The following is a 20922-nucleotide window of genomic DNA, read 5'->3' as shown; positions in this document are numbered from 1 at the left end:
GCCTGTAGTCCCAGCTTACTCGGGAGGCCTGAGGCAGGAGAAGGCCGGTAAACCCGGGAGGCCGGAGCTTTGCAATGAGCTGAGATCCGGCCACTGCACTCCAGCCCCAGGCGACAGAGGTGAAGACCTCTGCCCTTCAAAAAAAAAAAAAAAAAAAAAAAAAAAATCAGCCAGTGAGAGAATTGGTTTTCTTAGTAACCCAGAACCAAGAATAACTAGTAATCAGTAATAATATGAATGAAAATTTCATTTTCAATACCATCAAATTCTTAAATAGGTTCAGAAAAAATAATTTACAGCAAAAGACTATACTTAAAAGGTACAGAACTGGGAATCAAGAAACCAGGATTCTAATCTCAGGTCCCTGACATGAGCTGGCAGATGAATCAGAATAGATGATCTTTAGGTGTTCTTCAAGTTTGGGGATCTGTTAAATCTTAGACATTGTTCATCACATGAGTATTTATTTCAGTGTCTGTTTTATTTAGAATTTTATTTCTAACTGCAAGAATGAGTGAAAAAAGCATAAGCAAAATAACCCTGAGCTGAAATTAAATACAAAGGAGTAAGAAATGATGGAAGAGAAATAACATTTCAGTTTGATGTTCAGGAATCTGATTATATATTAAATAAAGAAAAGTCCTTATTTCATCCAGGAAAAAATGTATTTATGAGTATATTCAAAATATTCAACAAATATCTTTGAAAAACAAAGATAGACCATTTGTCTGTAGAAGGTCAGTATTAAAATATGCACTTGTTACTGGAAAAAAATTCTAAGGGTTAGGCTAACCTTTTCCTACTAATTTTGCTAAGGTTAAAGTTAAAATGCACAACCAGAATGGACACTGGCCATGACGTATCAACATACTATAATAGATAGCCCATAGGCCCAAATGAAGATTTTTCATTTTCCCCTAAGAATTACACTGCACATTTCCTTTCTATACTAGGCTCTTGTAACTGGATATGGATTTATAGATCACTGATTAGCAGATGCAAGTAAAGCTAGTAATACATTAGGAGGCACTATAAAATTGAAAACTTGTAAGAAAAGTGATTTTGAAGAATACAGAAAAAAAATCCTACCTATGACACAGTTTCAAAATAATTTTAAATGTATCAAATACATAAAAAAGATGTTTAAATTTTTTAAAAACACTTGTTTTTGAGTTTAGCAGCATTTGAACCAATCTTAGGAAGTGATTATGTCAGCTGCAGTTTCAAGTACCTCCAAGGAATGGAGCTTGCAGGAACCATAAAAAATAGATGACAAATAAGCTAACAGAAGGCTCTGGCACCTTATGATCCAGATTTAAAGATGGCAAGGTTTTTCTATAATTTCCTTCGTCCAAGTCAAACACTGCTGAGATACACAGTTGTAAGGAAATCAACGTGCTGCCCCGAGGCAGGCATTCTGGGTCTTCTCTTTTCTTGGACTTAGGAGTTTACTATGGCATGAATCAAAATAAGCAGAACATGGATGATTTCTAAGTTGATAAGCTTTTTAAAAAGTTGAACTTCCGAGAAGGCAATCGATAGGATGAAGAAATATACTCTTAAAAAAACGAGTGAATGGCTCTCCTTCCTTCACCACAACGAAGTCCTTGCAGAACACCTAGTCACTTCACATAGGAAGCAGATGGATACACTATTCTCTCATTCTTTTCCATACTATTAAAGAGACTCAAGTACTGTTACAGTTATTAAGAAGTATTCTTTTAACTCTTTCAGAAAAAAAAAAATTCAAAGAGACAAACAAATCTGGTATCATTAAATTATGTATCTAGGAAATGAGCAAATTATTGGGGAAATGGCTAACAAAAATTTCATCACACTGAAAGTATCAACTTTTCCTGGTAGGCAGATTGATTAAAATGACTCTGCAAATTCTATTAAATCCACATGGAATTTGTCACAGTTATTTCGCTACAACAGAAAGAAAACAAACAAGAAATTACCACGTATCAAAAGTCAGTATCTCACTTGGTTCTTCCTAAAATTAAGTGATTTTTTTTCTAAAACCAGTAACTCTACAAAAACATGTTTCTTGGCTGAGAATTAATCTAGCAATATAGTACAGAGTGTACAACTTTGATTTTTCTTTTATGAATTCTATTCAAGTGTATGGTATGTTTTACACTAGGTAGAGTATGTAATAATTTGGTATTATCTTCCAATAAAACATAATTACAGTACTTTCTTAAATAAGAAATTAAGTAGTCAAGAAATTTTAGCTGCATGTAACAAATACTTATGCAGGAAAAAATAAAACTATAAAATGTGTAGTATGTATACTACACATATCTATTAAATATTAAAATAAGGTTTTTTAAAAATCACAAACAACTTATGCAGAATTATGAAGATACAGAATTTCTTAACTAGGTTCCATGAATAAGCTTCAGCCCTGTGGATACTATGTTGCATGCAGACTTGGAGTATATGGGCATTTTCTGGTGGAGAAAGCTCACAGTTTTATTAATATCAAGGGGTCTTTGATCAAAACAGCTCATGAACTACAATAAAAAATTACTGGCATATCAAGATTCTGTTTTGTATTAGTTAAGATAAATGAAAATCAACTTGCTTTTAATTTTCTTCCCTAGACCAAAGAGGGAAAAGTCACTTATTTCCCCTAAAGAACTAAGTTATTTGAACCATAAAACATCTTCAGACTTCCTATGGCATACAGCCAAAGTATTTCAAAAGCAATCTGTTTGACAAATTGAATACCCAAGAAGATCCAACTATTTTTCCCCTGAGAAATGTGGCTCAAGTTTACTGAATATGGTTGTTCTGCTGCTACGCTAAAAGGCACAGAATCACTTGATTTAATAACTGTGACTGTTTCTCCTTCATCTGGTCTTACAGACACTCAAAAATACATGTATTATGTGAAACAATATTACTTGAAACATGAAGTAGCATGCACCTGAACAATATGTATAGGAGTCCTTTGAAGAGAAAAAAATTAACTAGCAACAGGGGTCTATGAAAGGAGACTAGCAGTTAATGGAAATGTATTTGCTGATTTAGATATTTAACTTTTTTGAAGGATTTTGCTTTTGATTCGCCTCAGGATGTCTCTTGGAAATGAGAGACAAAAACAAATATAACTTAATTACTTAAAATTCATGAACTCAACAACATAAATCAAGATAAAATTATTTAGCCCACATATACCATTTATAATAATCTTCATACTGTTAATATTATATTGTTTATATTGACTTCATAAAAAATGATGTAGCTACCAGCATCAAAAATTTCAGGTGTTTATCTGTAATATCATATCCATAAAAAGTCCAAAGTAGAAGTGCTTTTCTGTAAATAAACATTATTTCTCACCTAGGGATAATATGTAGTACACAATATCAAAATTCATAGAAGGCCTCTGGAGTTTTAAAATATATTAACTTTTTCAAATTAGGTGGTTGTGAAACAAATCAAGAGCTATTAAAGAAAGCCAGTTAACAAACCCCATGAGGTGAGAACTTGTGCCTGGATGGAAAATTTTGAAAAATAACGATTTCAGAACACAGAAATTATACCCAAATCAAGGTAAACTGATAGCCCATTTATCATAAAATTATAAATTTATTCATTCATTAAAAAAATGTATTTATTTAGAGACAGGGTCTCACTATGTTGTCCAGGCTGGAGTATAGTGGCTATTCACAGGCATGAACATAGCCTTGAACATCTGGTTTCATGTGATCCTCCCACCTCAGCCTCCAGAGACACATGCCATTGAACCAGGCTACGTTTATTCATTCTTGATGCATTAAAAGTGAGAGGACCACACAGAAAAAGATAGATATACTGACTGGTTATTTATCTGTTTATTTGAGATGGATGGAGTCTTGCTCTGTTGCCCAGGCTGGAGTGCAGTGGCATGATCTCAGCTCTCTGCAACCTCTGCCTCCCAAGTTCAAGTGATTCTCCTGCTTCAGCCTCCCAAGTAGCTGGGATTACAGGTGCGTGCCACCACACCCGGACAATTTTTGTATTTTTAGTAGAGACGGGATTTTGCCATGTAGCAGGCTGGTCTCAAACTCCTGACCTCAAGTGATCCACTCGCCTCGACCTCCCAAAGTGCTGGAATTATAGGCATGAGCCACCACACCTGGCCTGATTATTTAAATTCTGAAACGGGATATGCTATTTGAAAACATGTTCAAATATTTAAATTTAAAGTCAATATTTAACAAAATGATAAGACTATTTCCCATGGCACAAAATGGTAGTCAACATATCACAAGTGCTAAGGGAGATTGGAGCAAGGTGTATGTGTGGAAGGCGGTGGGCGGAAGAGTTAGAAGCTCCTCTCCTCTCTGCAACAGGAATAGGTAATTAGACACCCTCCACCATGAGGCTTTGGGAAGTACCCTTGGGAAGTATTACCAGAAAGAGAAATCTGATTCCAGTTTGTCCTAAAAAATCTGAATTTCCCTCAAAGTGTCTGCTTTAGTCACAAAGCAATATTCTATTAAGAGAAGAAAGGATTGTTTCAAAAGATTGGGTTCTTCTTAACCCTTTCCCAAATTACCTTTTATTAAATTTTATTACCTTAAAAGAAAAAAACCCCACACTATAACTAAAAAAGTCAACCAACCAGCTTACTGGTATGGCACAGAATCTGACAGAGTGAGAGTTAGAGAATTTTATTACTTCCATGCAGGAGAGGTCTTTTTCAAAGGATCATATATGTAAAAATAAAATTTTGCTTGAACAAAATGAAAGAAGCAAACAATACTAATTATGAGAAAGCAACACTACTGTTTGAATTCATATTGATTTCTCTCGCTGTCTCTGTGCCTCCTCTTTCTGAGTTTTTCTCCTTCCTTCATTGTTTCTCTTCACAAGCATTTTTTTCCCTGACTTCTAACTCTGTTCTGCAGTTCTTTCTCCAACTCTTTTCTTTTTTCCTCTCGTTGCTAAACATTTTGCCTTTCACTGCCTTCATAATGAATGAGCCTCCCATGAAAGCAAGTGTCTGAAACCAAGAGTATAAAGGCTTTAGTTAAGCAAACAACCTCATTTACTATAACTGGCCTTCTCATTTCAACATCGATTCAGTTCTTAGGAGCAATTTTTAGAACAGGTAGTATTATGGGGATAATTTATATTTCTAACAGCCTCTTGTGTCTACTTTTAGAAGCCTGAATTTCCCAAGTATACTAAGGAATTAAAACATAATTGTGAATTAGTCTTAAATACTCAAATTTTGCTAGAAAATAAAATGCTATAGACATTTGGAATAGTATACTGACCATAGTATGTCTCTCATGATGGAAATATGCACATGACCCAAATAATAACGGAGCGCTTTCACATTTTTGCAGACAAGCTCAAATTCAATGATCTAAAATGCTTGTTAAAAAGATAAGACTACAGTATACAGTACCTTGTCCAGCTTGTAATTCAGTTTACACCACCATACACACACGCAACTCGTCAATAGGAAAGAATCAATCATACTCCAAGATTAACAATAACTAATAATTAACTTTTATAAAGAAGGCTTAGTACTTCATGGTAAATGCTATCTTAGACACTGAGCACTCATCTGCGCAGGGGAAACTGAAGCACAGAGCTGGAGATGGTTCATCATTCTTAGTCTGAGAAAGATGTGCATTGCCTGAGTAGGGCATGGAGACCTTTAGAAAGAAGTCTAAGTGGATGACGCAGCCCAGGAGAACTGCCAGGCACTGCAACACTGCCTCCTCCATTGCCACTGACTGGAAGAAAGAAATGCTCAAATGTAAACGGCCATTCACATTAGGACTTGTCCAGTACACACTGACTAGACAGGAACCAACAAGGACTCAACTTTTCAACATGAAACATAAAATCTAGCCCCGTTGGGTGTTGGATTCTCCTTATTTGACCTCTTAAAGGAGCCTGGAAAACTACAAGCTGTACTCTGTGCTGCTGCTCCATGTTAGAGCTAAGATATTAAAATATGGAACATTAGGCTGTCAGTGCCAAGGAAAAGTGCTATAATAACTACTGACATCACCAAGGTGAAGGTAAAGTCAGGTGCCACTGTCCAAAAAGTTCTGGCAGTAATGTTAGTTAACACTTGTTTGAATCATAATTTTATACCTATAGGTAAGCACTGTGTGTAAGAAAAACAACTACCCTTTTGGTACACAGAGTCTCCAAAAAAGTTGGGAGTTTTAATTTTCGTGTAAACTGAAGTAAAAGTCATAGATGATAATTTTAAATTGTTGTTTCTAGAATGTGGATTTGAGAAGACTACTGAACTGATTTCTTAATAAGGTATTTGTTACATACACAACACATTTTAAAAGCAGACATTTATGGTAAATAAATTTTATCCACTGAATTCAAACTATTTTAAGATGTACTAATTCATGCTAGCAATAATCACAATACAATTAATTATTCCTGGTTAATTCACTGTTCAAATATTTCATTTGATAATCAAAAACCTAAAATTTCCCATGCATATCAAGGGCAGCATAAGTACAAAGGCTGCCAGTTGGGAAATTTGCAGCGCAAGAGCTTCAATATTTCAGGGTGCTATCGTTTCTCTTCTCCCACCCTCCCTGTTTTTACAGACTTATTTACAACCCAAAAGCAAACTTTATTTGCTACAGTAAGATTCCTGTTTCCTTTCTCAAGTAATTATTGGTTTGGGTGGTAAATAGAAAGATATTTACGCCTTAGGATTTTTTTTGGAATATATAAATGTGACACCTACAAGGTAAATATCTATTAAAATGCATGGAAAACAGCCTTTTGGAAAACAAAAAATAAGCCTTTAATTTCCTAGGATTATGCAGAAATGTAAAGGCCCATGACTTTGAATGTGGAGCCATGTAACAGAAGACCACAACTGTAATCATGCCTTCTGCTTTCAATAGGCTGCTTCCTATACAAAACAAATACCTATGAACCTGTAACTTTTTCCTCTTTAATTAATGCTGGGAGAATTTCTATTTTGCTTATCAGATTCTGGGTAGGGAAGGGAGGAATGTAATTCTTCCTGAAGAAAATGGGAGAAATCCACAAAAGACAAATTAATCTGAGCAAGACATTCTACAGGAAAGAACTAAATCAGATTGTATGTTAAAAGAAAAGGCAAGTATAAGTGTATTCAGTTTTTTGACTAAATACGCTTCCTATACTTCCTGATAACTGTCTTATAACTCAGAATCTGGGCTGAACCAGGGTACGATTATTCCCTGTGTTATCTTTATATCTAAGAAACTGGACATAACTCTGAACATGCATCAAATGACTTACTGCAATTTACCCAAAATAGAATCAGTTTGTGTTAAATGTTATACTCCTTTGTGGAGCCAGCCACTTAATATAGATTTAGTATCCTGATCAACTAATTTTAAAATTCTGTACTCTGTAAGGTACTCCTCCAGTGTTACTGTACTAATCTATAACGAGGGAATTGCATTTCCTTCTTCCAGGTGAACAATCTATGTGAACATGAAATACAAAAGAATCGGAAGCCCGAATTTCTTTTCTGTACTCTCCAGCTGGCTTCCTTTAAGGAAAGGAAGGTTTAGGATACAGCAAATTCACACCACCAGGTTAGATGTGTGAAATGACACATCCCAGGAAGGTAGAAGTAATTTTTGCATCATCAGTGTGGATGCTCTAAACGCACTGCTGATCAAGAGGGACACTGAAGAAATTCCAAGGGTCAAGAGGGTGGCTCTGCCTGGTCTATGTCATCATCCTAGAAAACACAGTTGCTAACAGACACATGCTCTAAGGTTAGAAAAAAGTACTTCATTTTCCAGTGTGGCTACAACAAAGAAAAGTGGGCAAATGACACTTAAGAGACTAAATGACAAATCCATCTCTGAGTTGTCTCAATCAAATTCTACAAATCTTTTGATTCTCCAATTTAACTGTTTGCTTTGGCTTTACCAGGTTTGAGAGGAATACTAGAGATAATAAGCGTAACACAACATATTAACTAAGTCCTCCAAATGCGTGTTAAATAACAAAACAATATAGTTATACTGACCTGTGATTTGTTTATTGTTTTGTTTGCTTGTTTTTTGAGACAGGGTCTCACTCTGTTGCCCACGCTGGAGTGCAGTGGCACAATCATGGCTCACTGCAGCCCTGACCTCCCAGACTCTAGTGATTCTCCAACCTCAGCTTCCCAAGTAGCTGGGACTACAGGCCATCATACCCGACTAATTCTGGTATTTTTTTTCTTTCTTCTTTTTTTTTTTTTTTTTAAGTAGAGACAGAGTTTCACCCTTTTGCCCAGGCTGGTCTTGAATTCCTGAGCTCAAGTGATCCACCTGCCTCTCAAAGTGGTGGGATTACAGGCACACGCCACTGCACCTGGCCTGACCTGTGATTTTTAAACTCATCTTATTAATTTAAATTTAAAGTTAATAAGAGAAGGCCAAAATTAAAATTAAAAAACAAGAAGAAATATTCTTATTTAAAATAAGTATATTTGGAAAAGGGCTAGTGGAAAGGGGGGCTAAAATTAGCCTTTATATAAGAAACTCTGTGATGCTGAAAGCAGCCATAGTCAATTAAACAAAGTAGGGGTGACTCACCACATAATAAGGGTGTTCTCTTTAGTAATGGCAACAGCAATTCAATCACCAAAATTATTTAATCTACAGATCTTCTAGACATTTATCAAAAGTCTCTCACTAGAGTATCATTTTCTAATACCTGAACCTTGTTTTGGGGAGTCAAATTTCTAGAAAAAGAATCTTAATGTGAAGGCACAAATCTGGACTACTACCTGGGTTCAGAAGATAGCTTAATATTTAACAGTTTATATCCCAAGAGACTATTAAAAAGCAATGTAGGTTTTGCAACAGTGCTATTTTCTTTTTTCTTTTTTTTTTTTTTGCCTATAAAAGAGACAAGTGACAATGAAAGTTAATGTGAGCATGTTTTAATTGAACTTAATCTTTTTTGTTTTTTTGTTTTTAATTGTACTTATCTTGAGATGGTTAATTTACAGCTGTACTTCCAATACTGACATACCACACATAATCATATATGCATGAATATAGAACATATATAGTGTACACACATACACACACTGTGTAAGCATGAAAGCAAAGTGAAGAAAAACACTAAGTTGGCTCAAATAATATTTCCCCTAAGAGCACTTTCCTGGAATTGTACAATTGAGAAAAGATCATTACCTAATACTCTGAAAGAACAGCACACATAACTTCAACTCAGATGTCTAGACAATTTGGCCTAGAATCTCAATCCAAAGGTCACCTATTATAAAAGTTTCAAATATAATTTCTAATTTTTAATTTTGTTTTTAGAATTAAAGAATAGGAGTTTTACTTCTTCCTACTGTCAAAAGCTGAATTGGCCAGAGTCAAGTATAAAGAATTTTAAGTTAGATAAGGAAAACAAATATTTGGAGGGGAAAAAAGTATAACATCCAATTTCTTATAAGAATAACAAAAACGTTAGTATCTACATACATCTAAAGTAGTATATGACTGTTTATAAGAAATAAACTGTTTATGTTATGATTTTAAAAATTAACATTCTTTTTTTTCTTTTTTTATTTTCTGAGATGGAGTCTTGCTCTGTCACCCAGGCTGGAGTGCAGTGGCGCGATCTCGGCTCACTGCAAGCTCCGCCTCCCGGGTTTACGCCATTCTCCTGCCTCAGCCTTCCAAGTAGCTGGGACTACAGGCGCCCGCCACCATGCCTGGCTAATTTTTTTGTATTTTTAGTAGAGACAGGGTTTCACCGTGTTAGCCAAGATGGTCTCCATCTCCTGACCTTGTGATCCACCCGCCTCGGCCTCCCAAAGTGCTGGGATTACAGGTGTGAGCCACCACGCCCAGCCAATAATTAACATTCTTAAGATGATACAGTTGTAAAGTTAAATCAGAAACACCAAATCTGAAAGAGGCTGTGATCTAACCATTTTACATTTCCTCAGAGTTTTGGCATTTTCCCAATTTTACTGTGCAAATGTGACAAAACCATACACCACTTCTGCCACAAGAGACAAAAGCAATTACTCCACTAAAACAGCAAGATTTAAAAATGTGAGGTAACAAAATAAAGATCTACATTTAAGCGCAATGAAGATAAGAAGTGGCAGAAAAATTCTTAGTTTTAAAAAAGAAAACAATCTCTTTTAATAGTATTCAAAGAACATAAGAGAGATAAAGCTTTTGGAATCAACTTGATGTGATCGCAAACAGACAAAAGAATGGAGATGTGTCAAAATAGGATTCAGGTTAAAAATAGATGTCATGCTGGGGCCACTCATTCAGCCCTAATTTATAGATGCCAAATTCATTTTTGTATTTTCAAGGAGAAAAGTGCAATTTAGATTGTCTCACAATGGCATAATAAATTTTTCTGCCTGAGATTAAATAGCAACTAATCATTTGGACAGTTAAAAAAATTAAAGGGTAGGACATACATGTAGGCACACACAGAAGAGTTACCTTCAGCTGATTATTGAAAATATCAATCTCCTGTAGTTTTGATCTAGTTTCTTTCTCCACTTCATCCAGTTGGTCTCGTAGCTGCTGCCGAGCTAGTTCTTTTGCTTCTAAGGCTCTTTTAAGTGTAACAAGTGAATCTCCTATTTTAGAAAAACATTGCAAATATAAGAACAACTTTAATTTGCAGTGAGGAAAATGTTTTTTAATGGTCTCATTTCACTTAAGGAAATTCTTGCTGGTTATAAAATAAGAGAAGGCCAGGCACGGTGGCCTATGCCTGTAATCCCAGCACTTTGGGAGACCAAAGCGGGCAGATCACCTGGGGTCAGGAGTTCAAGACCAGCCTGGCCAATATAGTGAAACCACATCTCTACTAAAAATACAAAAACTAGCTGGGTGTGGTGGCGTGCACCTGTAGTCCCAGCTACTTGGGAGGCTGAGGCGAGAGAATCTTGAACCCAGGAGGCGGAGGTTACAGTGGGTCGAGATTGCACCATGGCACTCTAGCCTGGGGGACAGAGCGAGACTCCATCTCAAGAAAAGAAAGAAAAAAGAAAAGGTCAACTTTAAAAATAAAACACCTACTGTGCAAACTGTTCTGCTGAACTTGTTTTAATTGGTCATTGAGTATCTGTTTTTCTGGAATAAGTCTTCCAAGCATTTGCTGAGATTCCTGGGAAGGAAGGAGGAAAACAGTAATGAATGACAGGGAAGGCTACCATGTCTACATTAAGATCCAGGCAGAGCTTAAGTCAGTTTTCTGACTCTTCCCAAATCCTGTATGGTGAACCTGCATTTAATTGTTAGTTAGGTGAGGCTCCTGCTTTCTTGCCAATAAATTAACTGTTTGCCAAATGCTTTTCCCTAAAACAAGGTTAAGACAGCGATAGCTTCCCTGATATTTCTTATATTTTTGTTGACTTACTGGATATTTATAAGCTTCAAAAAATGTACATTAAGTACTACTCCAGGGATAAATTGAAGTAATGATCTTCCAATGGCACCAGGATCAAATGCAAATGCAGTGATCCTACTATTTGTAAACTCACTCAGTGGTCTAAATAGGAGTTATCGTACTACTCTGTCCTGAACTTTGATACTTACTAAGGCTGAACTTAGGTTTACCATATACCTGAAGTTGGAAACAGAAATCAAAGATTTTTAACAACTAGACTCTTAGCTGCTATAAACATTTTTCCACCACACTGGATGGAATTTTAAACAGGTACACAAAAGTTTTGAAGCAACTATTTTTTTAACTGACACAAGAAAAAAGTTAAGCCACACTGCACAGGCTGTTTGGAATTTTTGTGGTTAACTTGCCAAGCATAGTATTTGCTTAAATTTAGCTGAAAATATCCTGTATAGTTTCTGCACATTTCAGTAAATGGCAGCCTTCCCAGGTTATAATAAAGAATATTTGACTCTTATTTTTACCTTGATAAAAAATGAGCTCTAGATATTGACTTTTGTTTGAAAACTAAAATGCCTTAATTAAAATTTTCATCAGAAGCTAAAAACCCGTCCATTTTGGAATAACCACCTTTAGATACAGACCGGCTTACGCAGAATAAATCTCTGTAATGTATGTCTAAATGGTAGAGTTAACTCAATAGCAAGAATTTAGAAGCATCTTCTCCTATGAATAATCCATAGCAGAAAAAAAAATCTTGATAAAACAGAATACACATATCAGATCTGATTTATCTCCAAGGCAAGTATCTGCTAATCCCTGTACAGAAAGGAAACCAATATCTCATTATCTACTACGTACTTTTCTTTCTTCAAAGAATGTTTTGTTTTTCACTTCATTACATTTTGGGGAATCCTGATTTTTATCATATTATCAATAAGTGAACATTCTAAGCATCAATCTTAAGTAATAAAAATTGTACTTGGTCATATAGTATTAGGTGATAATACTTAGATAAATAAACGCATGGCCTTCATCCTTAAATTTTCCAGGAGAATATTTTATGAAACTTCACCTCAAGAGTTAATGAAAGACATTTAAAGAGAGTTAACACATAGAAAAATATACTTAGGCCAAGGTGGGTGGATCACCTGAGGTCAGGAGTTCGAGAACAGCCTGGCCAACGTGGTGAAACCCCATCTCTACAAAAAATAGAAAAATCAGCCGGGTGTGGTCGTGCTTGCCTGTGATTACAGCTACTGGGGAGGTTGAGGCAGGAGAATCACTTGAACTCGGGAGGCGGAGGTTGCAGTGAGCCGAGATTGCGCCACTGCATTCCAGCCTGAGCAACAGTGAGACTCTGTCTCAAAAAAAGAAAATAAAAGAAAAGAAAAATATACTTAAAAAGGTGCATGCATTTTGTAATATTTTAAAATAATTTCCAGCAATCAACTTCTGATACTTTTTACTTTACAAATCTCAAATTTCAAATGTATAAGAATGTTCTTAGGACTTCAAAGTACATGAAACAATAACTGAACAGAAATGAAAGGAAAATGGACAAATCCACAATGAAAGATTTCAGTGTCCCACTCTCAGTAGCTAATAAAAGTAGCCACAAAATCAGTCAAGACATAGAAGACTTGAAGACCACCATGAATCAACTTGATCTAACTGACATTTAGGGGACACTCCACATAACTACAACAGTATGCACATTCTTTTCAAGTGTCCATAGAATATTCCCCAAGACAGATCATATGCTGAGCCATAAATCTCAATAAATGTGAAAGAATTAGAATAAATTACAAAGAAAATTTTAAAAAGATTTTGAATTGAATAAATATGAAAACGCAACATATTAAAAACTTGTGGGATATGGTAATGTCAGTGTTTGGATGGAAATTTAAAGCTTAAAATGTTTGTATCAAAAATGAAGAAAGGTCCAAAATCAATTATCTAAACTTCCTCCTTATGAAGCTTGACAAAAGAAAATTAAACCCCAAATAAGTGGAAGAAACAAGAGAAAAAGAGCATAAATAAATAAAACAGAAAACAAACATACCACAGAGAAAACAATAAAGCCAAGAGCTTATAAAAAAAAAAATCAATAAAGCCAAGAACTTATTTTTTAAAAATCAACAAACTCCAGATAGATTGATCAAGAAAAGGAGGAGGAGAGAGAGAGTAGCAGAAAGGAGAAAAGGGATTAGGAAGGAAAAGGAGGAGGAAGCAGGAAGACGGAGTGAGATGACACAAATTACCAATACCAGGAAAGAAAGAAGGGACATCACTACAGATACTACAGACTTGCATACAATAAGAGAATGTTATAAACAACTTTATACAAATAAATTTAATAATTTAGATAATATAAACAAATTCATTGACAGATACAAATAATCAAAACAGATTCAAGGAGAAAAAGAAAATCAGAATAGCCCTATACCCACTGAATAAATTTTATAATTAAGTCTTACCACAAAGAAAGTTCCAGGTCCAGAGGGCTTCACTGGTGAATGCCACCAAAATTTAAAAAAGAAATGCTATTTCAACACAGACATTTTTAGAAAACAGAGGAGGAAGGAATACTTTCCTACTCATTTTCTGAGGCCAGCATTACCCTGATATCAAAACTAGACAAGCATATTAGAAGAAAACTAAAAACCAATTATCTCTGTTGAATTGAATTCAACAGATTTAAAAAGATCCTTTAAAAAATAATATGAAATGGAATGTAGTGAAATATTTTAACAAAGGGTAATATACCATGATCAAAAGTGGTTTATCCCAAGAATGGAAGGCTGATTTAACATTCAAATGGCAATCCATGTATTTCATCATATTAACAAAATAAGAAAGAAAAAACATAATACTTATCTCAATAGATGCGGGAAAAAACATATGATCTAATTCAACACCCATTCATCATAAAAACCCTCAGCAAAAAGGGAAGTCCCTCAACCTGATAAAAGGCATTTACAAGAACCCTGGTTAACACTATACTCAATGGTAAGAGAGCTTTCCTTCATCGAGAGGGAACAAGGCTCTTCCCACTTCTATCCAATATAGTATGGGAGGTTCTGGTCAACAAAGTAAGACACACAAAGAAAGTCAGTTAAGCAATCACAGATATAAGGTCAATATACAAAAATAAATTCTATTTCCATATACTGGCACCAAACTGGAAACTAAAATAAAAATATGCAATATACAATAGCATCAAAAGCCACAAAATACTCAGGGATAAACTTTACAAAGTATATACAAGACTTAGACACGGCAAACTACAAAACATTGCTGAGAGAAATTTATAACAACCTAAACAGAGATTTATGCCCTAGATTTACTATTGCTAAGATGTCAAATCTTCCCAAATTGATTTATAAATTCTATGGAATTCCAACAAAATTCCAAGCATGTTTGTAAAAATGGATAAGCTGATTCTAAAATGTACATGGAAATGTTAAGGACCTAGAATAACCAAAAACAATTCTGAAAAAAGAAGAACAATAACAGAGAATTCGTATCACCTGACTTCAAAAATTAGGTGTCGACAGAGTGAGATACTGGTAAAGGACAGACAGATCTAGAGAACAGAATAGAGTCCAGAATAGACGATTACAAATATGTTTAACTGATTTTCAACAAGCTACCAAGGTAACTCAATGGGAGAAAAGCCAGTGCTTTTAATAAATCATGTTATAACAACTGTGTATCAGTATGTAAAAAAAAACCTCAATCTTTACCCTATATGCAAAAATCAGCTTGGAATAGCTCATAGACCTAAACATATTAAGATACAACTATGAAACTTAAAATTTTAATTTTTTTTCAATTTATAAAACTTATAAAACTTATTTTTTTTAAACCCCAAAACTTCTAGAAGAAAATAAAATATCTGCAATCATGGGGTAGTCAAATTTTCTTAGATAGAACATAAAAGCATGAACACCAAAAGAAAAAAAATGGTAAACTGAACTTTATCAAAATTTAAAACTTCTGCCCTTTAAAAAATACCATTACAAAAATTAAACCCAAGCCAGACTGGGAGAGAATATTTGCAAAACATTATCTGACAAATGACTTGTTAAGGACATAAAAATAACTTTTACAAATAAATAGTAAGACAAACAGCCCAATAAAAAATGGGCAAAAGATTTGTTCAGATACTTCAACAAAGATATACAGTAAAAGATACTCGCCAATAAACACGTAAGATGATTCCCGACACCATTAGCCTTCAGGGAAATACAAATTAAATTAAATACAAATTAAATCAGAATGTAAAATGGTACAAACTCTGTGCAGTTTGACAGTTCTCTTGCTTTTCTTTCTCTTCTCTCTCTCTTTTTTTTTTTTTTGAACAGGGTCTCATTCTGTGGCCCAGGCTGTCAGTGGCTCAATCACAGCTCACTGCATCCTCCATCTCCTGGGCTCAAATGGTCCTCCTGCCTCAGGCAGGTACTACAGGTGAATGCCCCCATGCCAGCTAATTTTTACATTTTTTAAATGTAGAGATGGGGTCTTGCTATGTTGCCCAGGCTGGTCTCAAATTCCCAGGCTCAGGCAATCCTCCTACCCTTGCCCTCTCAAAGTATTGGGTTTACAGGTGTGAGCCACTGTGCCCAGCCTGACAGTTTCTTATGGGGTTAAATATATACTTATATGACATGGTAGTTCCGTTCCTAAAAATTTACCCAAGAGAAATAAACCATTTCCACATAAAGACTTGTACATAAATGTTCACTGCAGTTTTATTCATAAAAGTTCCAAACTGGAAAGAACCTGAATATCAACCAATAGGTGAATGGACATATAAGGAAACACTACTCCGCAATGAAAAGAAACAAAGGAGTCATTCACTCAATAACACGGATACATCTCAAAAACATCATGCTGAGAAAAAGTCTGACATAAAAGAGTCACAGACAAACATTATCATCTGCAGGCAACATTTACATGAATTTGATGCCCCTGTAGTTCAACACTTGATACCAAACCAGGTTATATCATAACAACTTTGGATAGGCTTTAAAATGAAGAGAGAACTACTAATAGTGCTCTGTCCGTCTCCAACTATTTACTATACGTATAGCTCTCATATGACCCCCTAAAATACTTAAGTGTACTTATTTATTATAATTATCGCAGTAAAGCCAAAGTCCTGTTGGTGGACTACAGGTTCTGTGTGATCCAGCTCCCACCTGCTCTAACCAGTAGTCTCCTTGCTGTAACTGGCATCTCAAGAGTCCTGTCATGGCCTCAGGACTTTGGCACTGCTATTTCTCTGCCTAGATCTTGCTCTGCCAGATACCCACATGGCTTAGCCTATCAATAATTTCAAGTCTCTGCTCAAGTGTCACCATCCAGAAAGACCTGTCTTGGCTACCTTAGTTAAAATCACAATCTTTCTTATCCCTAGGACTCTCTATTCCCTTCCCTACTCACTCTCCCTAGCACTTTTCATCTTCTAATACAGTACACACTTTATTTTGTTAGTCTCTGTTCCTCCTGCAAACAGAGGGTAAGCTCCCAGAAGACAAGAGTGTCTGTCCCTGCTGTAGCCTCAGAAACTGCAAAAGCACCTGGCCCAAAGCAGTGCTCAATAAACATTTGCTGAGTCTGTCTCCTTGACAGGCTACTTTTCACACAAGGACTCTGTCTACTTCATTTTTGCTTCCCAGTGCCTAATACAAGATAGTTGCTTAATGTTTACTGAATAAATAAGTAAATGAAATGAATTAGAGAAAAGGATGCCAGTTTAATAGCATTTAAGAGGCATATTTCCTCACCTGTAATTGTTGCTGTAGATGGGTGATTTCGGCAATTCTCAACTCTCTAGATTTGTTTGTGCTCTCAATTTCTTGCCTTTGGGTGGTCAATCGACATCTGATATCTTGAAGTTTCCCTTCTAGTTGATGCTTTTTATCATTCTTGAACAAATGAAAGAGTAATAAAAAATTATTACTGTTTTTAATGGTTCCAACTATTTCCAAAGTATAACCAAACTTCACTCACTAGAGCTTCTAATTCAAATTCCAATGTCTTTTTCTTTGCTTTCAGTACAACTATGTCCTCTTGTTCTTTGTTTCTTTGATTTAGTAGTTCTTGCCTTCGATTCCGCTCCCACTCAAGTTGTCGTTGCCTTTCAAGTTCCCGTTTTGCAGCCTGTGACATTTACAAAGAGACAAATTACTAATTTTTCAGTTCTTACACTGCACAATGTCTCTTCACAAAAGTGACATCTAGTAAGTCCTTCCTTTTAGGGAGTAAATAATAAACATTACAAGAAATCACATTACAAAACAAAAAATAACTTACAAAACTACGGTATTCCTTCTATGGGAATAAAGGGAATATACAGAACTGGCTATTATATTTACGTAATATTATATTTATGTAAGATGACAGGATCATTTCCCCATTAGAATTCCATTCTTTATGCCTTCAAGAATGCCTGATGTACTAACTAAAAGTGCTCCTTCTTACATACTGACACGCCAAGAAGGCAAATTTCTTTATGCAGTAAAATCAAACTAAAACACCCCTGAACAAAAACAAACAAAAGTTGATTTTACTCCACCAAAAGAGAAATTATTATTTAACTCCAGCCTGGGTGACAGAGTGAGATTCTGTCTCAAAAAAAAAGGAATTATGGCTATAAGTTTCGTTTCTTTCTTTTTTTTGAGACAGGGTCTTGCTCTGTCACCCAGGCTGGAATGCAGTGGCCCTCCAACTACTGGCCTCAAGTGATCATCCCTCCTCAGCCTCCCAAAGTGCTGGGATTACAGGTTTGAGGCACGGCACTCAGGCTATTTTTTTATATCAAAAAATTCCTCATTTTTACCTTTCATTCACATGAGAGAACTATGCGTTGCTTCTGCAGTAATGTACTAAAATTGGAAAGAGAGACAAGATTGGCTTAGTCCCTTTCCAGGTATGATGCTAAATTTATGAAGACTTCCATAGAATATAGGGAGGATGTCCCAGACATATTTTTAAAAGAGTTTAAAAAGAAGGTTGCACAGGCCGGGCGCAGTGGCTCATGCCTGTAATCCCAGCACTTTGGGAGGCTGAGGCGGGCGGATCACCTGAGGTCAGGAGTTCGAGATCAGCCTAACCAACATGGTGAAACCTAATCTCTACTAAAAATATGAAATATTAGCTGGGTGTTGTGGTGGGCACCTGTAATCCTAGCTACTCAGGAGGTTGAGGCAGGAGAATCGCTTGAACCCAGGAGGCAGAGGTTGCAGTAAGCTGAGATCACGCCACTGCACTCCAGCCTGGAAGTGACAGAGTGAGACTCTGTCTCAAACAAACAAACAAAAAGAAGGTTGCAGAATAATGTAATTGGTATGACACTATTACAGTGATTTTTTAAAAATTGCACAACCCTTATACTCTCCACCATATAAACCTTTATATTTTATATAGGTGTATACAGAGAAAACAGTCTGGAAAAACACGTAACTGGTATCAGTGGTTTGTTACAAAATTGTATCATCAAAAACTTGTACATTAATGTTCATAACAGCATTGTTTATAACAGCCACAAGGACCATCAACTGCTGAATGAATTAAAAAATGTGGTATACCCATATAATAAAATATTACTCAGCCATAAACAGGAAGAAAGGACTGATTCATTTTACAATGTGGATGAAATTTGAAAACATTACACTAAATGAAAGCCAGAAACAAAAGTCCATATATTGATGATTCCTTTATAAAAAATGTCCTAAATAGGTAAATCTAGAAAGATAGAAAGTAAATTAATGATAGACAGGTGCTGGAGGGAGAAAGAAATGGGGAGTAGCTGCTTAATGGGTAAGGAGCTGGAGCGATGAAAATGTTCTGGAATTAGGGATGACAGCTGCACAACTTTGGGAATATACTAAAACTACTGAACTATAAAAAGACAAAGATGGCATGACTAGATCACTTGGATAATTCTGAAAGGGGGTAATTGCACACTAACTCGGGGTGGCTCCACTCTCGCCTGCTTACCTCTCGCCTCTCAATTTCCTTCCTCCTCTCCTCCTCTCTCTGCCGTTCTAGCTCCCGCTGCTTTTCCAGTTGCTTCTCCAGTTCCAGTTGTCTTTTGCGCTCTTGCTCCTGGCGCTCACGCTCCTTCCTCTCCTGCTCTGCCCGCTCCAGCTGGGCCAGGCGCTCCTGCTCTTTGCGCTGCTGCTCCAGGAGAGCTTGCCTTCGTTTCTCCAGTTCCAGGTTGCCACGTTCAAAGTTCTCCCGCTTCTTATCTTCAAACGTTACTTCAGACAAGGAACACAGCAACTATGAAAGCTCATGATTTGCAACATACTCTTTTCAAAGGAAAACTCACCAGTGTATTTGAAACTTGTAGTACAAACCCAAACTCAGAACTCCCTAAGCTTCTGTGTCCTTATTAATGAGCACAATAAAACCCCCTTTGCCTAACCTCTCTGCTTATATCTTCTCCTCCACGCCAAACACTGTTTCTAAAAGATCCTCATCTAGCAGTTCTACATCCCTACCCAGACTCCTTTCCTTCCCTGTTACTCCATCCTTTCCCTTCTTCCCATGAGCTTGCCTTAGGAATTAACCCCCTCTCTTCTGGACCATGAGTCTCCGCCTCTCTCCTTCCTTCCCCTTGCCTTATAACTGTGCTGATGAGTCCTGTATTCTAACAAGCTTTCTCAAAGCAGAGCTAAAGGTGAGCTTTTCACACTGAAGAGCAAGCTGTGTCCTTATCCCTATAGAGATCACAGTCAACAATTTTTTCTAACCCATTATTCAGTTTCCTTCTTTGACACATCAATTATAAATTTAGAATGATTACTCGGTTCTATCATTTTTTCTCTAATACTTTGTTTATGTCCATTTTATTTCTACATTTTCTACAATCCCATCATCTGCGTCCCTTACTATCCTCAGCAGTGTCTATTTCATTTCTGTGTCGGCCTCACGCAATCCTCCTTGGTACCAACCCCAGCCAGGGGAGAGTGTTCATTGCCACCCTGTGCAGCATGCCAGTCTCTGGTCCACGTCTAAGAACCATCACTTCTCACTCTGCCTTGAGATCTGCAGCTGTGAGCATCCTTCTTTGGCTTCTTCCCACATTCCTGTTTGGACTTCACTGCTTTAGACAGACTTCCTTCACATACTGTAGTCAGCGATTAGAGATGAAAAAGGGCAAGTACGTATTGGTTTCCTTGCTCACCTTTGGTAATTTCAGAGGAGATGGTGTCCTCTATTCTGATACCTTAAAATTCAAAGTCCTGGCTGGGTGCAGTGGCTCACACCTGTAATCCCAGCACTTTGGGAGGCTGAGGTGGGCAGATCACCTGAGGTCAGGAGTTCCATACCAGCCTGCCCAACATGGTGAAACCCTGTCTCTACTAAAAATACAAAAAAATTAGCCGGGTGTGGTGGCAGGCACCTATAAACCCAGCTACTTGGGAGGCTGAGACAGGAGAATTGCTTAAAGCTGGGAGGCAGAGGTTGCAGTGAGCCAAGATTGTGCCGCTGCACTCCAGCCTGGGTGATAAGAGTAGACTCCAT

At 36.5% G+C, this 20922-nt stretch overlaps 1 protein-coding gene across 2 annotated transcripts in view; it reads right to left on the bottom strand.

Moving 5' to 3' along the window:
* Nucleotides 1-20922, bottom strand: part of ITSN1 (intersectin 1) — a 247032-nt gene that overhangs the window by 96476 nt on the left and 129634 nt on the right. For both annotated transcript variants that reach the window (XM_017883938.1, XM_017883937.1), the window contains exons 12-16: nucleotides 19390-19652; nucleotides 17401-17550; nucleotides 17175-17315; nucleotides 11052-11139; nucleotides 10467-10606 (exon numbers count right to left, since the gene is read on the bottom strand). In XM_017883938.1, coding sequence (XP_017739427.1) covers nucleotides 10467-10606; nucleotides 11052-11139; nucleotides 17175-17315; nucleotides 17401-17550; nucleotides 19390-19652 — 782 coding nt within the window. The remainder of the gene's footprint in view (nucleotides 1-10466; nucleotides 10607-11051; nucleotides 11140-17174; nucleotides 17316-17400; nucleotides 17551-19389; nucleotides 19653-20922) is intronic.

This window comes from Rhinopithecus bieti, unplaced genomic scaffold (assembly GCF_001698545.2).
Source record: "Rhinopithecus bieti isolate Rb0 unplaced genomic scaffold, ASM169854v2 scaffold_13207, whole genome shotgun sequence".
Classification (NCBI taxonomy): Eukaryota; Metazoa; Chordata; class Mammalia; order Primates; family Cercopithecidae; genus Rhinopithecus; species Rhinopithecus bieti.
The sequence above is the reverse complement of the archived record's forward strand: the minus strand, read 5'-3'. Positions and strand labels throughout refer to the sequence as shown.